Source organism: Leopardus geoffroyi, chromosome B4, assembly GCF_018350155.1.
Source record: "Leopardus geoffroyi isolate Oge1 chromosome B4, O.geoffroyi_Oge1_pat1.0, whole genome shotgun sequence".
NCBI classification, from domain to species: domain Eukaryota; kingdom Metazoa; phylum Chordata; class Mammalia; order Carnivora; family Felidae; genus Leopardus; species Leopardus geoffroyi.
This window is the reverse complement of record NC_059341.1, coordinates 35,562,393-35,578,100: the sequence shown is the minus strand read 5'-3', so window position 1 is coordinate 35,578,100 and position 15,708 is coordinate 35,562,393. Positions and strand designations below refer to the sequence as shown.

At 45.4% G+C, this 15,708-nt stretch overlaps 1 protein-coding gene across 50 annotated transcripts in view; it reads left to right on the top strand.

Moving 5' to 3' along the window:
• Positions 1-15,708, top strand: part of CACNA1C (calcium voltage-gated channel subunit alpha1 C) — a 757,779-nt gene that overhangs the window by 136,170 nt on the left and 605,901 nt on the right. For all 50 annotated transcript variants that reach the window (XM_045465322.1, XM_045465309.1, XM_045465310.1 and 47 more), the window contains exon 2: positions 15,081-15,402. In XM_045465322.1, the coding sequence (XP_045321278.1) occupies positions 15,119-15,402 (284 nt within the window). In that variant the 5' untranslated portion in view covers positions 15,081-15,118. The remainder of the gene's footprint in view (positions 1-15,080; positions 15,403-15,708) is intronic.

Sequence of the window (15,708 nt, the reverse complement as noted above, 5' to 3'; positions counted from 1 at the left end):
TTGGCCTCCGCGCTGACAGTGTGGAGCCTGCTTGGGATTCTCTCTCTCTCTCTCTCTCTCTCTCTCTGCCCCTTCCCTGCTCACTCTCTCTCTCTGTTTCTCAAAATAAATAAACTTAAAAAAAATTTTTTAATAAAAAAAACAAAGAGGAAACACATATGTACACACACACATGCACACACACACACGTGCACACACACACACACACACACACACACACACACACGGAGGGAGAGAGCTCAAGGGGTTCCTGGCTGTAAGAGTCTCTGAGGAAAGAGCATGGATTTGAGATGCCAGAGAAATTGGAGGACTTGGGGGTGGCTAAGTCAGTCCTAGCCTGGGTCTCGTTGGATGGGGTCCATGTGTTTCTCTCTGCCTTGGTTTCATCATTAGCAGTGGGAATGACGTCATTTGTCCCCTCACGTAAAACTATCAGATGCTAAGTAGAAATCATATTCCTTCAGCAAACACTTCTTTTTGTACCTGATGTGTGTCAGGCACTGGGCTAGGCACCAGAGCTACAGAGATGAACAAGTCACGGCCTGCTCTGGAGATACTCCAGGTGCCCAGAGCAAAGTTTTTGGACAAGACTGAAACCATGGAAATCCAGGGATTGATCTGATGTTCTGGTTACCCATCTTTCCCAGCCAAAGATCTGACGCCTGATATTCAGTGGAGCTTGAGAACACTATAGAGGTATTTGGACGTGAGTCTGGTTTCACTCAGTTGTGAAGGCATGTTTGTGTATGTGCATGTGTGATTTATTTGATAATTGGGAACAATTTATGACGAAACTCTTTGCATCCTTTTCTGGGCCTGTGTCAGGTGCTGAGGGCCCAAGTGGAAGCCTATGTGGGGAGGCGCATGTGTAGGGGTAGAGACTCGTCCTGCTGCACACCTCCCTCTAGTGTGCATGCACCCTACCCAGCCCTTCCTGAGGATGGCTCAAGTAGCATACATTACAGATTGCCTTTGGCTTCCAGCGCTCTGTTCCTGAGAAGGCAGCCCCCCACTTCCTAGATCTCTTTCCTCTTGGAATGTCCTTTAAGTGCTTCAGGTCCAACACTCCTCCCTCTCTGGTTTTTATAAAAAATTAAATTAAAATTTTAATATTTTTGTATTATGTAAAACATATAAAGTTTACCATCTTAATGTTTTTTTAGTACATAATTTAGTGACATTAAGTACATTCACATCACTGTGCTATTGTCACCACCATCCTTCTCCAGAGCTTTGTCATCTTCCTGATGAAACTCTGTACCCATTAAACACTAACTCCCCTTGCCCTTCTACCCCCCAGGCCCTGGCAACCACCAATCCACTTTCTGTCTTTATGGATAAGACTCCTCTAGGGACCTCATAGAAGTGGAATCATACAGTATTTATTTTATGACGGGCTTATTTCACTTAGCATAATGTTTTCAAAGTTCATCCATTTTGTAGCATGTGTCAGAATTTCTTTCCTTTTTAAGACTGAATAATAGTCCATTAAATGTATAAATCACATTTTGTTTAGCCATTCATCTGTTGATGGACACCTGAGCTGTTTCCAACTTTTGGCTGTTGTGAATAACGCTACTGTGAACATTGGCATACAGCATCTGCTTGAGTCCCTGCTTTCAGTTCTTTTGGGTATATACTCAGAAGTGGAATTGCTGGATCGTGTGGTAATTCTGTGTTTGAATTTTTGAGGAACTCCATGCTGTTTTCCATAGCTGTGGTACCATTTTACATTTCCAGCGCCAGCAGTACCCAAGGGTCATACTTTCTCCATGTCTTTGTCAACATTTGCTATTTTCTAATTAAAAAAATTTTTTTTAATGTTTATTTATTTTTGAGAAGCGGGGAAAGGTCAGAGAGAGAGGGAGAGAGAATCCCAAGAGGCTCCATGCTGTCAGTGTGGAGCCCAATGCAGGGCTCTATCCCACAAATCATGAGATTATGACCTGAGCTGAAATCAGGAGTGGGGTGCTCAATCGGCTGAGCCACCCAGGCGTCCCTTCTCATTTTTTTGATCATGCTATCTTAATGGGGGTGAAGGGCTCTCTCTGGCTTTGAGGACTTCAATGTAAACCATGTTGAACCACCAGGTGTCTTGGGGAAACGCTGGAATAGTAAACCAGGAAAGAAACAAGGGCTGGAGGGTCATATTCTCTCTGTTGCCCTTCCTAGCTGAGTAGCCCTTTAGGTTGACCTTGCCCTGTGTGCACAGACAAATTGGAGGCAGCTTCTTAGGATAGCCAAGCATACCTCTTTCAGGCCCTCTCTGGCTGGGAGCCCAGCCAGTGAACACAGGGAGCTGAGAAAGTCAGGCTGACTTTCTCAGCCTGTATCTTTGAGGTCTGTGGGGAGGAGATCCAAGCGCTGAGAAACTCTGTAGGAGTTAGACTGGTTAGGGAGGAGAAATGGGGGCTGTGAGATGCCCTGACCAAAGATTTCTATGCCTGAGTGTCTGAGCTAGGATCCTGACCTCTTATGGTGTTTGGCTGAGCCTTCTCCTTCTAAAGAGGAGGAAATTGAGAGCCAAAGAAGGAAAGCGGTTTGTCTGAGTGCACAGGACAAATGGGTGATGAAACTGAGACTGGAATTCAGCTCTCTTGACTTCTGGTCTGGTTCTTCTCTCACCAAACTCAGGAAGGAGTCAAGATGGCTTCATTTCTTTTGAAGCTTAATATTAACCAAGGAACAACAGGCTCAGGGGGACTTGCTTATTTTTTCGTTGCCTTCCACCATCTTGTCGGCCTGCTGTCTGGCAAAGGTTTTGTGGGGATTAATGAGATAAATGGCTTTGACTTTTCTAAGTGAAAGAAGCATTATACTTTATACAAAGCATCATTATTAAATAGCCTATGAGTGTAGAGGAATACACTAATGTGTTTCTTTTGTCCCACCTTAATGAGAATTAGAGACATCAGGAGGAGGACAAATGGGTCATGTATGGGTGTATTATGTTTTTCGTGTGTAAATATGTGCAGTGGCCCCCTCCCCACCACAGTGCAATCCCACGGGGTAATGGAAGAAGAATTTCAGAGCCTCTCACTAATAGAGGATCCTAGGAAAACGGAGCACTGTTTTCAAGGATCTTTGGATTCCTGTGTTCGGAAGTCTCTGGATGGATTCACTTTTCCACGAATTGATACTATTAATTTGTGTGTGAAATATAGCAGTTTTTGAGAGGTGGTTGCTTAACATGGAGGGGGTGTGCTTTTGGGGAAAATATATATATATTTTTTATAAAACAGCTTTAATGTTTTATTTTACTTCATTGGAAATGAGGCTTTGCATGTGGGCATCTATGGAATGATTCTTATTAAGTATCTTTATATGTGGGTAATACATTCATAGACTTAATCTCATTTAGTCTTCTTTATGATTGTCCCATGAGTAATGTATTATTATCTCTATTTTACAGATGGGTAAACTGAGAAGTGTGCATCACTTGGTACTGGGCAGTGTGGCTGGTGTTGGGAGAGACAGCCACAGGGTCAGGGGCCTGGTTCAATGCTATGGGGTTGTGCTCTGGATGGAGGAAAGCCACTCCCTGCCTCCAGTGTCTGACTCTGTTCCAGCTTCTTTGAAGGGTTTGTGCTGATATGGATGGCACCCCTCAGATCTGGGGCCTGAACACAGGTGTTCTGGCTCTGGGTCCTGGTGTCTTTCTCTGTGTGTACACATACCTGTTCATATCTCATGGAGCCGGGTTGATATTTAATGGAATTGTTGTTACAAATCAAGATAAGAAAAAAGAAAGCATCTTGCCCATATATGTATCTTGGCTAATTTTTAAGTCAACCATTTTACTTTGCCCCGAACCTAGATACTTTTGTTCATGGAGAGCTGTAGCTGAAGACACAGGGTGTACCAGAGCTTAGGTTTGAGGCCGCAGAGGGCTGCACAGAGGTGCATGCTCAGTTTTCATGGGACTTCTTGTTCCTGTGCAGCTGCAAGCAGAGGCTTGTATTTTCCTGCAGTGCTGGGGACTGGGAGGAAGAGGCTTCAGGCAGGCTAGGAAGGTGGGCGGCCGGTTTGCCAGGTGGGGTCTGTGTGCACAGCCTCCCCTAACCCTGCACTCCACCACCCAGATTGGGTATGTCGACAGCTGGACCACAATCTGATACTGGTTTGGCTACAGTAATTTTGGAAGTATACTTAAATAATGAAGCTGAAACCATAACTTTTTTCTTTCTGATTACCAAAGAATTATTTACTATACCAAATTTGGAAAATATAATAACTTCAAAAAGAGCTAGTACTTACAAGGTTCTTACTCTCAGCACTATTCTGAGAGTTTTATATTTATTAACTCATTTGATTATCATAACAATGCTGTGTGATAGGCAGTATTATCGTTTTCATTTTACAAAGAAGGAATCTCAGCTACAGAGAGGTGAGGCAATTGTTCCTGCCACACGGCTAGTGACTAGCAGAGCTAGAATGTGCATCAGGTCTGCCTGGTTTCTAAGTCTATGGCCCTGAGTTCTAGGCTGAACTGCCTCTCTGCAAATAAATGTGGCCACCTAGAGATAAACACTAGTAGTATTTCTTTCTTTCTCTCCCTTCCTTCCTTCCTTCCTTCCTTCCTTCCTTCCTCCCTCCCTCCCTCCCTCCCTCCCTCCCTCCCTTCCTTCCATGCTTCCTTTCATTTTTGTAAATCTTTGTTCTAACTATTTACAGGACAAAATCTAGATAGACACATAAGTAGGGGAGTTTCTAAGATATACATTTTTAAATTGTTGGACTTTTTCTATTTTTCAACAATAAGTGTATATTCCTTTCAAGTTTAGTAAAAACAATAGAGATCTTAAATCATTTTTGTCATGCTCATGATCTAGAAAGGTGACTTTTAAAAAAATTATAGCTGAGGGGCACCTGGGTGGCTCAGTCAGTTAAGCATCCGACTTTGGCTCAGGTCATGATCTCACGGTTCGTGAGTTCGAGCCCCACGTCCAGCTCTGTGCTGACAGCTCAGAGCCTGGAGTCTGCTTCAGATTCTGTGTCTCCCTCTCTCTCTGCCCCTCCCCTGCTCATGCTCTGCCTCTCTGTCTCTCTCAAAAATAAATAAACATTAAAAAAATTATAGTTGAACCTCTAGGAATATTTCTATGTGTTTTCTTCTAGTCTTTCTTCTATGAAAAAAAGTCTTTTTAAAAAATTGGGTCCATACATTTTTGGGCACTGTTTCTGTTGCTTAATATCATGGAAATTTTTTCTATATTATTTTTCAAAACATAATTTTTATGGCTCTAAAATTGTATCATGTGGATGTGGGATCAATTTATGTGACCAGTCCCCCTGTGTTGGGCTTATAGGTGATTTTCAATTTGATGTTGGTATAATTTACACTGTGGTGAATACCCGGATACGTTGCTTTGCTGGAGTCTCTGATTAGTCCTTTAGGATAGCTTCTGAGAATGGTAGTCAAATGATTGAATTCCTTAAAGACTCTCATTAGGAGTGCTGTGTTGCTTTCCCTACAGGGTTGATCAGCCCATGCTTCCTGCTGGTGAAGTGAAAGAGGCATGGGTAGGGTTCTGGAGTTCAGCTTCCTCTGCTCCCCTCAGGGCTGAAGAGGCTCCAGACATACTGAGACCTCTCCCGCAAAACAGAACCTCCCATGGAGTGTCTGAGTTTATGAGTTCTGAGCCTCAGCAAGGCCACGCCCCTGTTGCAGGGACCATATGCCATTCACTGTGGCAGTGTGGCTGGACATTCATAGGCATGGATGGAGTCAGAGGAATTACTGCTGGTTCCTAAAGGTGCCTTGACCAGTTCAGTGGGTGAAGTACGTGGGCAGATGAGTATCAGCCAAGTGAGTCTTCCTGTCACCCCATCCTCCCAGGTGGTGAGAAGGAAGGAGGTCAAGGCCACTGAGTACACTAACAAGTGTCCTCTCAAGATAGCACTGCCTCATCTGTTGTAGTTCTGGTGACTGGGGGAGGTGTAGTCACTCTGTGTCTCTGTTTTCCTACCAATCAAATGGGGCCAAAGTAGCAAAACCCTCTATAAATTGGGGCCAGAAGTTGAAGTAATTAAAAATGTCATGGGAAGAAACTGTCATGGGACAATTACACTTTGAGATATTCCCTCTTTCATTCAACACATTTTGACGGAACGCACACCATGCTCCAGGCTGTTCTGGACTCTGGGGAACACAGTAGTGAACAAAACAGACAAAGGTGCCTGTCTCTTGGGGCTTCCCTTCTGATGGGGGATAAGAAATAAATATCCACCTAATATATGAAATAAACACATGAATAAACACACATATGACATGCTAATCTGAAACAATCGAATAACATCATCTCTGTAAACTTCCACATAGAAATAAAAATTTTGCAAAAGAACTCACATGTAGGAGATGTGTTTTGAGGACCTAGTAGGTGACAACCACCCTGCCAGGGTTTCTGAGGCCACAAAGCTGGTTCCTGTGCTCAAGGAGCTTATGAATCCCTGGAAGAATACGAGCAGAGCACCCATATAAGAGTGTAACCACTCTCAGCCATTCATTAGCTGTAGCCAAGGAGACCGTGAGCCAGTGTTTGGTCTTTTCATTGTTGTGGCCAGCTGTCCCCAGACATCTACAAACAGAGGGAAAGTTTTTCTGGTTTTCTAGCCGGTATCTGACCTCACTCAGGGCCGGATCTATTTTTTTCACTGCAATGGCTACTTTGCATTGTACTCTGCATTTGCTACTCTGAAAAAGCTGAAATGGCTGACTTGATAAATTTGAATTGAACCTCAACTAGGTCCTGTAATTTAGGTTTGCCATCACCAGGTGGTGATAGGCGCCTTAGTTCAAATAGCAAGAAGTTGAGATTTCCCTCCTCTCCCTGCTTGGAAAAAAGTGGAAGAAATGTTTTATTACTATCACAATTTATTATCTTTGGTTGGAGAGTGTGGTTTAGGGTGTGTATCTGTCAGTTGTTTTCTGCTGTTTTTCTTCACCTGCTCTCTGATGTCAGTATGACCGTAATGCTACGGAAATGGCTTTATGATTAATGTCCTCTAGCCGAGGTAATGTTAGCAGACCTCCTCTGTAGATGGAGGCTAGTTTGCTTCCATGGGAGTCGGTCCTAGAATTCCTTTTCCTGTCTTTCTCTCCTTTTGACTAGCTGCCCTCTGAAGAACAAGAAAAGATTTAGTTTGCTGGATCACTAGAAGGTGTGGCAGCTTTGCCACTCTTCCAGTTGTCTTGGGCTCCTGAAATGCTCCAGGTTCTTTGCCTTTTCCCTGATCATTAGAGAGGAGTGGGATGTAGAATAGGCAAGTGATGCTTTTATTTAAGGCAGTATCTGATTGAATTAGGCGAGGAGATGGCCACAGATGTCCTTGGGTCCCTGTCTTTGTTTTGGAGCAGGTTTGACTACTGTGATGGTGGGCCTGTTCTGAGCATCCCCATCTCTCATGAACTGTGTTTGTAGAAGGGTGAGGAAAGAGTGTAAGAGAATGCTATTGAAAATAGTGTGGAAATGGCTCAGGTGAGAGATACAGGTAGCAGCTGTGACACACTTAGAAGATCCTTTGGGTGCTCGGTCTGAGGAGATGTTTCCACTTCAGCTGGGATGTCCTGGGGCTCTCTTAGGACCTACTTAGGTTGGCGGGGGGGGGGGTGAATGTCAGTTTCCCCATCTGCCCATTGGGATAGTTTTTCATTCACTTGACAAGAGTGTTAGCCACTGAAGAATGACTTTTTGTTTTTAATGTTGTTTGTTGGGTCTCAGACTGTCTTAGGCTTTGAAAACATGTCTTTTTGCATAGGGTGATTATTTCCTGATCAGAAAATCCACCCACCTATCAGCATCTGAATCAGTTCTTGATTGCTTTTTAAAAAAGTTTCTTCACAAATTTTACTCTTTCCATTATGACTTCCTTTTAATATAGACCTGTGCTGTCCAATATGGTAGCCACTAGCCATGTGTGGCTATTTAAATGTAAACTAATTGAAATTAAATAAAATTTAAAGTGTAGTTCTGTAGTTGCACTTGCTACATTTCAAGTGCTTAATAGTCAGCAATGACTGGCGGCTACCATATTGAACATCTCAGAGTTAACAGAACGTTTTCATCATTGTAGATGTTCTATTAGACAGCGAGACTGTAGACTGTATGTCTCAGTCAGGGGTCAGACCTACAACAGACACTGCTGTAGCCATTTTCAGAGGAAACATACTTAATACAGGAATTTAGGGGAATTTAATTGGAAGGGTTAGGAGAGCAGGCTGTATAGGTCGGGCCTCTAGGAATGACTCCCAGGACGACACTGCAGAACTGGCTCACCAAAAGGACTGGGGCTCTGGTATAATTAGGAAGATGAGGAATCTGGAAGCCATTGTGCCAAGAGCTGGCTCCAGGATCACACCACCTTATCCATGTTCCAGGTATCAAAAAACCATTGCCATAGCCTTGCCGGCCCTATAGCAGTGAAATAGATGCTCTCCCCAACAGACTTAGTTTCAGTTCACTTCTTGAGTTGGCCAAACCCCATAGTCACATCAGGAAGTCCAGCTACAGGGGATATTGGAAATTATAGTTGTTAGCTCTTTTGCCTCTACAGGACAGGAAGGCACAAGTATAGGGAGGTTGCAAGAGCTGCTGAGTTTAGTCATTCCACCAGTCTACCCCATCTGCTCAATGGGGCTGAGCCAGAGCTGACCCTTCTTTGCCTGAGCACCCCTGGGCTTAAGATGGACAGGTCATCGGGTATCTTCTAAGACCAGGAGACAGTATCTTCCCTTTTGAGTTTCCCAGCTATCTCTGTAATGTTCTAGCTAGAGAAGATTAATGGCCTCCTACTTTCTAGTTATTTGGCCTTTAATGGGCAGAGAAAGCACGGTTTCTGTTTCAGGTTGGCTGCTACACTCTTAAAGAGAATGTTGGCCCCTGGTCACTACAGTGAGATGACAGACAGCAAGAGCTAAATGGGCTTCTGCGAAGATCTCGGGTGACACCCTGGCCTGAGAGAAAGCATTTCCTTTGCACAGTAGAGATTGCTAAATGAGAGGATGGTTAGGCCTTTAGGAGGAAATGCATTTCCAGTTCTCTCTCTGCCAAGCGTCAACTGCTACTTCTTGCTCTCCATAAATCAATCTGGGTTGTAGTTGTGTGTTTAGAGTCTGGTCATTAGTGGTGACCTCCTTGGTGCATGGATGAAGGTGCTCGGGCTAAGAAGGAGGTCATGCTGTCAAAGCACATCTGCAGCACTGTACTTTTTTCCACGCACATGGCTAACTGGGAATCTCTTTATGGTGCCGGGGGTTTGGTCATCTTTGTTCAAAGGTGTATGGAGGCAGGGGGATGGGGAGTGCTACTTATTTACATTGGAGGATTGGGGTTGGGGGCTTTGAGAAGGAATTATTTAAGCCCAAACCTGAAGCGTGAGAAGGAATTACCAAGCCAAGAGCAGAGGGAATAATGTTCTAAGTGTGTGCAAATGTACTGTGGCATATAAGAAGCGAGTGTTTGTGAGGAGTGAAATGAGGCCAGTATGTCAGGACTGCATTGGACCAGGCTGAGAGGGGAATGAGATGAGAGAAGTGGCCAGGGCCAGCCTATGTGGGCTTCATAAGTCATGGCAAAGAGTCCAGATTTTGAAGAGATTTATGTAGAAGAATGACAGGAACCTGATTTATGATGTATATTTTTAAAAGGTCACTCTGGCTGCTGCATGGAACTTGGATTGGGGACAGGCAGGAAAGGAGAGAGAAATGTCAGGGGGCTACTGCAGCATTCTGGCCAAGAAATGGATGGAGGTCTGGACGAGGGGGGTGGCGTGGGAGATGGAAGTCATTGCTCACAAACTCTTCCTTCAGAAATCTCCCCTATAATCACATCCAAGAAGTAAGTGGGAGAGCCTGAATAAGCCCATGCTTTAGGGCGTAGGTGGACTGATTCCAGCAATTTCTAATGCTTACCTGTTATCTGCCTTCATCTGTATCATGACCTCATCATAGTGTAGTTGTTAGCAAATAGATATTAAGCATCTTTTGCAGTAAGGCCTGGGATCAGGTGCTTGGATGGAGATTGATTAAAGGAAAAAAAAATCAACTTTTTCATCGCTGAGCACCTTCCAGGTCCTCAGCTCCATGCCTCACTCATGGGGGTACCAAGGAAGCATAAGCCACTGCCTCCTGACTTTTTTTTATCTTTACTTGAACCTTGCAGAGCAGAATGACATATGGCTGACCAGTCTGTGCAGGGGTCTTGCCCTGGTTCTAGTCCCTTGGAGAAGCAGCAGCTCTGTGTGCAGAGGAGGGAGCTACTGTCTGAAGTCAGGGGATCTGGGCCATTTGACAAATGGGAATCATTTTCTTATATGTGAGGGGCAGGTGGCTGTTGTGGGCACCCACCTGTTTGTATGTGGCCTGATCTGCTCTGGGGCTCATTCAGGGATGAGCACATCAGTACAAATAGTTTAGTAAGGCAGGAGCCAGAGCAGACTTAAACGGTGGCATCTTTTCAGCTGGCAGCCAGGAGACAGAGCTTTGAATCAGCTTTATAATTTGAAAATTGGTCTCTTTGCATTGGGTGGTTATTTCGTGCTAACAAAAGCCATCAGGGACACAATGCTGCTTGCTCTTCCTCCATGGCACTGCTCTGGGTTCAAAAATGTGGAGCCTAAGATGGTGATTTTCCAATACTGGTATTCTTGGATAGTTGTGCCCCCTTATTGAGTGGGACCTGGAGATGCTAATAGAGCCTTGGGCCTGGGGAGGGAATCATCCCAGTGGATGGGGGAAAAGTGCTTAGAGGAGAGGAGGCTAGGCTGGGCCTTGGAGCACAGTCCTTGTGGAGACTAGCCCTGTGGGGCCTTACCTGTCTCACCTGTGCGTGGCTCTGTGTTTACTGTGGCAGTGCCTTAGTCATGTCACATGGCTGTAACAATGCTCAGAGCTTCCAGGACCAAAATAATGAAGGCTGGTTTTTTGTTGTTGTTGTTGTTGTTTTGTTCTTTGGCTAGGGAGAGGTTGACATTCCATTTTTCCCTATGGACTTATTTGTATGTGCTTTCTCCAGATGGTGTGCTCCACAGAGGTCCTTGTGCTCTGGGAATATAAATAAGGTCACCCATGGTGCAGGGTGGCTCAGAAGTCAGCTTGCCAAGACATGGCTTTCAAAACCACGTATTGGCTCTGTGGAGCCACAGTCATCTTGCTCTCAATGTCAACAGCTCAGGGTGCATAGGATGTAACCCTCCCCCCCCCAACCCCACAGCCTTTCTGAGGCAATGGATGTGTTCTCATGCTGGTGCTTCCTGCCTTCTTCCCAGGATTGCTTGGCTTTTCGAACTGGCAAGTGGTAGGAGAGAGGAGGATTAAGACAGTGCTTAGGAGACAGTATGAAGATTAGAGTTTGAAGACAGTGATCTGCGGGAAGGTGTGATGCTGAGGGCTTGTGAGAAGAGAATTGAAGTCTGGAGAGGCTGACAGTGGTGGAGACATGGCTGCTTTTATGCATGTGAGGGAGAAGTTAGTCGAGGAACTAAAATAGAGTCCATTAAATGTTGTCAATGCCAAGCAGAGAGTCTAGTAAGGAAAAATTATATACCACAGATGGAATGGATAACATTAGAATTCCAACCCTGGTGAACCCAGTAAGAAATGAGATCAGGCCACTGTTTACTGGTCATTCCAACACAGTTGATAGAAAAAGGGACACTTTCCCCTTTCATTCATCCCAGAGGCACCCCAAGGGTTACTGAAGGGGCTAATCACGTAGTGGAATCCTTCCTGTGAAGATCATACCAAACATAAAGGATGTTCTTAGGTCAGAAATGCAACCCCTTTGGGTCCTCTGGGTGGCTCAGTTGGTTGAGTGCCCGACTCTTGGTTTTGGCTCAGGTCATGATCTCATGGTTCGTGCATTTGACCTCGCATCGGGCTCCGTACTGACAGTGTGGAGCCTGCTTGGGATTCTGTCTTCCTCTCTCTCTGCCCCTCCCCTGCTCACTCTCTATTTCTCTCTTTCAAAATAAACAAACTAATTAACTAACATTAAAAACAAACAAAAAAGAAATGCAGGCCCTTCACCATCAAGGCCCACAAACCCAGTAGGAGATGTGTGCTCTGCTCGTGGCCATGGTGGTGGGCACACACGTGTATATGCCTGTGGGGTACATGTGTGAATTCTGAGGAGGCGGAGTATAGTCTAGCAGTTAACTATGAGTGCTGTGCATGCTGCTGAAATCTCTCATTGTCTCACTTTGTGACCTTTAATGAGTCACACGCTCCTTTGTTTTCTTATGTGTTAAATGGAGATACGAATGCTTCCAGCTCTCATGCTTCGGGTGCCCTTATTAATTCAAATCCTCTCTTCTAGTTTTTTCCTCTGGGGTATTATAAGAAAGTGAAGGCTCAGCCTTATTGGGGGCCTTCCTTGCTTTATGCCTATGATCCACACAGTGAGTGTAGGGAGGGCAATGGCAAGGTGCGTGAGAGAGAGAGAAGACTTCTCATAGGAAGTATTGGGTTCTCCATGATCCTGACATTCCAGTTAAAATACTTTACCCCTGGGGGTGCAGCAGCTGCTCAGAGCAGCTGGAGCAGAGGAAAAGAGGAAGGTGAATGGAATATATGGGGAGGCAGGAGTCAGTGTCATGTTGAGAATATAGCCATGAATTGAGTATAGCAAAGAGGCAATTTTCCAGGCCCTGGGGACTGGGGGTGGGGCTCTAATGCTACAGCGACCAGATGGCAATAGTGCAGGAGGCAACTGTCGGGACAAGAAGGCTGTAGACCAGCTGGTACTGAAGAAGAACTGATGTGCTCATCTTGGTATCATAACAGGGGTGGTAAATTCGTGGCATCTGTGATACCATTTCCTACCCTTTGTGCCCATGGCAGACATCACTAATCTATCACAATATAATTTTCTTGTAGTCAGAGAAGACTCTGAATCCTTTAGGTACAACCTTTTGGGCAGTCAAGTCAATCAGTTGGCATAAGAGTGAAAACTTATTTACTGTCTGTCACTGGTGTGATGATGGAAAGGACATAGATTTTGGAATTTAGCAGAAATGACAGCCCAGACAGGTACAAGCTTTGTTGTATTGAGCAGGCATATTGGTCAGGTCTTTTTTGGTTGCAAAGGATAGAAACTCAATTTGAGTTAGCACTGAGTTACTTAAGTAATATAACCCGAAGGCTCAGGGTAAGGCTGATGTCAGACATGGCTAGATGCAGGAGACCGATGAGGTTGCTAGAGTCTGTCTCTAGGACAGAGTATGTCTGCATTCTGTCTGGCTAAAATGGGTCATTGCTTATCCCCTGTGGGGAGACAGGGCTGGTGGTGGTGGTGATAGGGTCTAGATAGCAGGTCAAAGTGGGAACAAAAGTTATACTGAGGGTCAAACACAGAAGGCTCAATCCAAGATAAGAGTAGGGAGAGGTGCTAAGTGTTCATCTGAGTACTAGTGAGTTGTGGCGAGGAGAGGGAAGGGGCTCCACAAGGCAGTTTGTTTTGGGCCCGGCAGTTTCCCTGGAAGAGCCTTGTGTATACTGAACAGAGAAGAGGGTCATTGTGAGGAGGTTTGGAGGTGACATGCATATGCGGTTTGCTTGCTCCAGCCACAGTCGCTGATGGCAACTGATGTGGCATCCAGATGCCAGGCTCACTGCCCCACACTGCCACCCCATTCTCTGCTGCTACTCTTGATCCTGTGGCACCCAACCAGGTGACAAGTCTCCAGGTCACGCATCTGTCCTGGGGCATTCAGGTCTGGGCCCAGGCTGAGCTGATCCTGGGTGAACCTTGTAGGATTCTAGGGTGAGGAATCCAGCTGATCAGACTGAAGAGTGCCCAGAAAGTATGCATTGTGTCTTGGGGGCAGTCTCGAAGGCTCTAGGTGCCTTTAAATCAGAGAAGTGCAGATGCCTGTGTTCTGGATTTCACTGGTTTCTACCCAGGTTTCCTTCCTGACAGTGTCCCTCTACCCCACCCTGTCAATCCTTGTCGTACAGAGCTCCGTTTCCCAGATATCAAATGCTATATAATGAATCACCCCAAAACAAAGTGGCTGATAGCAGCAAACACCTTGCTGTCTCCCACAGTTTCTGTGGGTCAGGAATTTCTTGGGTCTCTCATGGAGTTGTAGTCAGATGGTGACTGGAGCATCTGGGGGCTGGCTGGGAGTCTCTCTCTTTGCATGTGGTCTCTCCATGTAAGCTAGTTTGGGCTTCTTCACCACATGGAAGCCACAGGGCTTACACTGCATATTTTGGACCTAGTTTTAGAAGTGATGTACTGTTATTCTGCTGTACTTTATTGGTCAAAACAGTCACCCGAGACAAATCCCATTTCAGAAGGAAAGGACATAGGTCCTCTTTCTTAATGGGAGGGATGTCAAAGATTTGCTGACATAATTTAAAACCACTACAGGCCCCTACCCCCTCGTATCCAACCAACACTCATTGCCTAGATAGGTTTAAGGTACCAGGATGTAATCTTACTTTGGTCCAGTGCCTTTCTTTTATTATACTATTTTTATTTTTGAAACTTGGGTAGAGACCTGAGTGAATTACACTCTTCAATTCATTGTACGTTTGCCATCATTGCTTCATGCAGTGACTCTCATTCATTCACTCATCCATCCATTCTTCCTTTGTATCCCCATATCCTACTTTCCTTTTTTACTCCTAACTTTCCTTAAACAACCATTCTGTTATATTTATGAATATCCTTTATTTGCATGTGTTCCTATAAATATGTGTTTTAATAGACATATCTTGCACATGTACTGTTTTCTGTGTCCTCCTTTTCTCCCTTGCTCAGTGCTCTTGGGTGCATACACGTACCATACATGCATGCTGTAATGCATACAGCTTATGTCTTGTCGCCTAAAATGAATCAGTGAAACTAGAGAGGAGGAGTGACATGTCCAGGGTCACACAGCTGAATTGCAACCAGAATAGTTTTCCTGACTCTTTTTTTCTCAGCATCACACATTAATGTTTTCATGCGTCATCTCCCAGTTTCTTGCAATCATTTGAAATAAGATTTTTTAAAAAATCGCAAGTCTGGGTTCCTTTTCCTAGCTCTCCTGTTTTCTCCCTAGTAACTGCCATCCTCTGTCCTCTCCTCCTGCAGGTTCCAACTATGGGAGCCCGCGCGCAGCTCACGCCAACATGAATGCCAATGCGGCTGCGGGGCTCGCCCCCGAGCACATCCCAACGCCCGGGGCAGCCTTGTCCTGGCAGGCAGCCATCGACGCAGCCCGGCAGGCTAAGCTGATGGGCAGCGCTGGCAATGCAACCATCTCCACCATCAGCTCCACACAGCGGAAGAGGCAGCAATATGGGAAACCCAAGAAGCAGGGCAGCACGACCGCCACACGCCCGCCCCGCGCCCTGCTCTGCCTGACCCTGAAGAACCCCATCAGGAGGGCGTGCATCAGCATCGTCGAATGGAAATATCCTTTGTGCTCTGGGTTGGGCAGGGGGCCCCTGGGAGCCCTGGCGGGGCCAGCCCCACAAATGCCACCAGGTAGTGAGCTGTGTTGGCTGAGCTGAGCCTACAAAGTGGCTCTCAGACCTACTGCTTCTTCATCACTGGGGCGCTGTTTGAATGCAGAATTTTAGGCCCTGCCCTAGACTTGATGAATCAGGATGTCTGGGGACAGGGCCCAGGAATCTGCTGGAATAACAAGCAGGGTATCTTTTTCATATGTTTTTTCATACGATAAGCAACATTTGAGAAAATGACCCTAAAAGGTTAT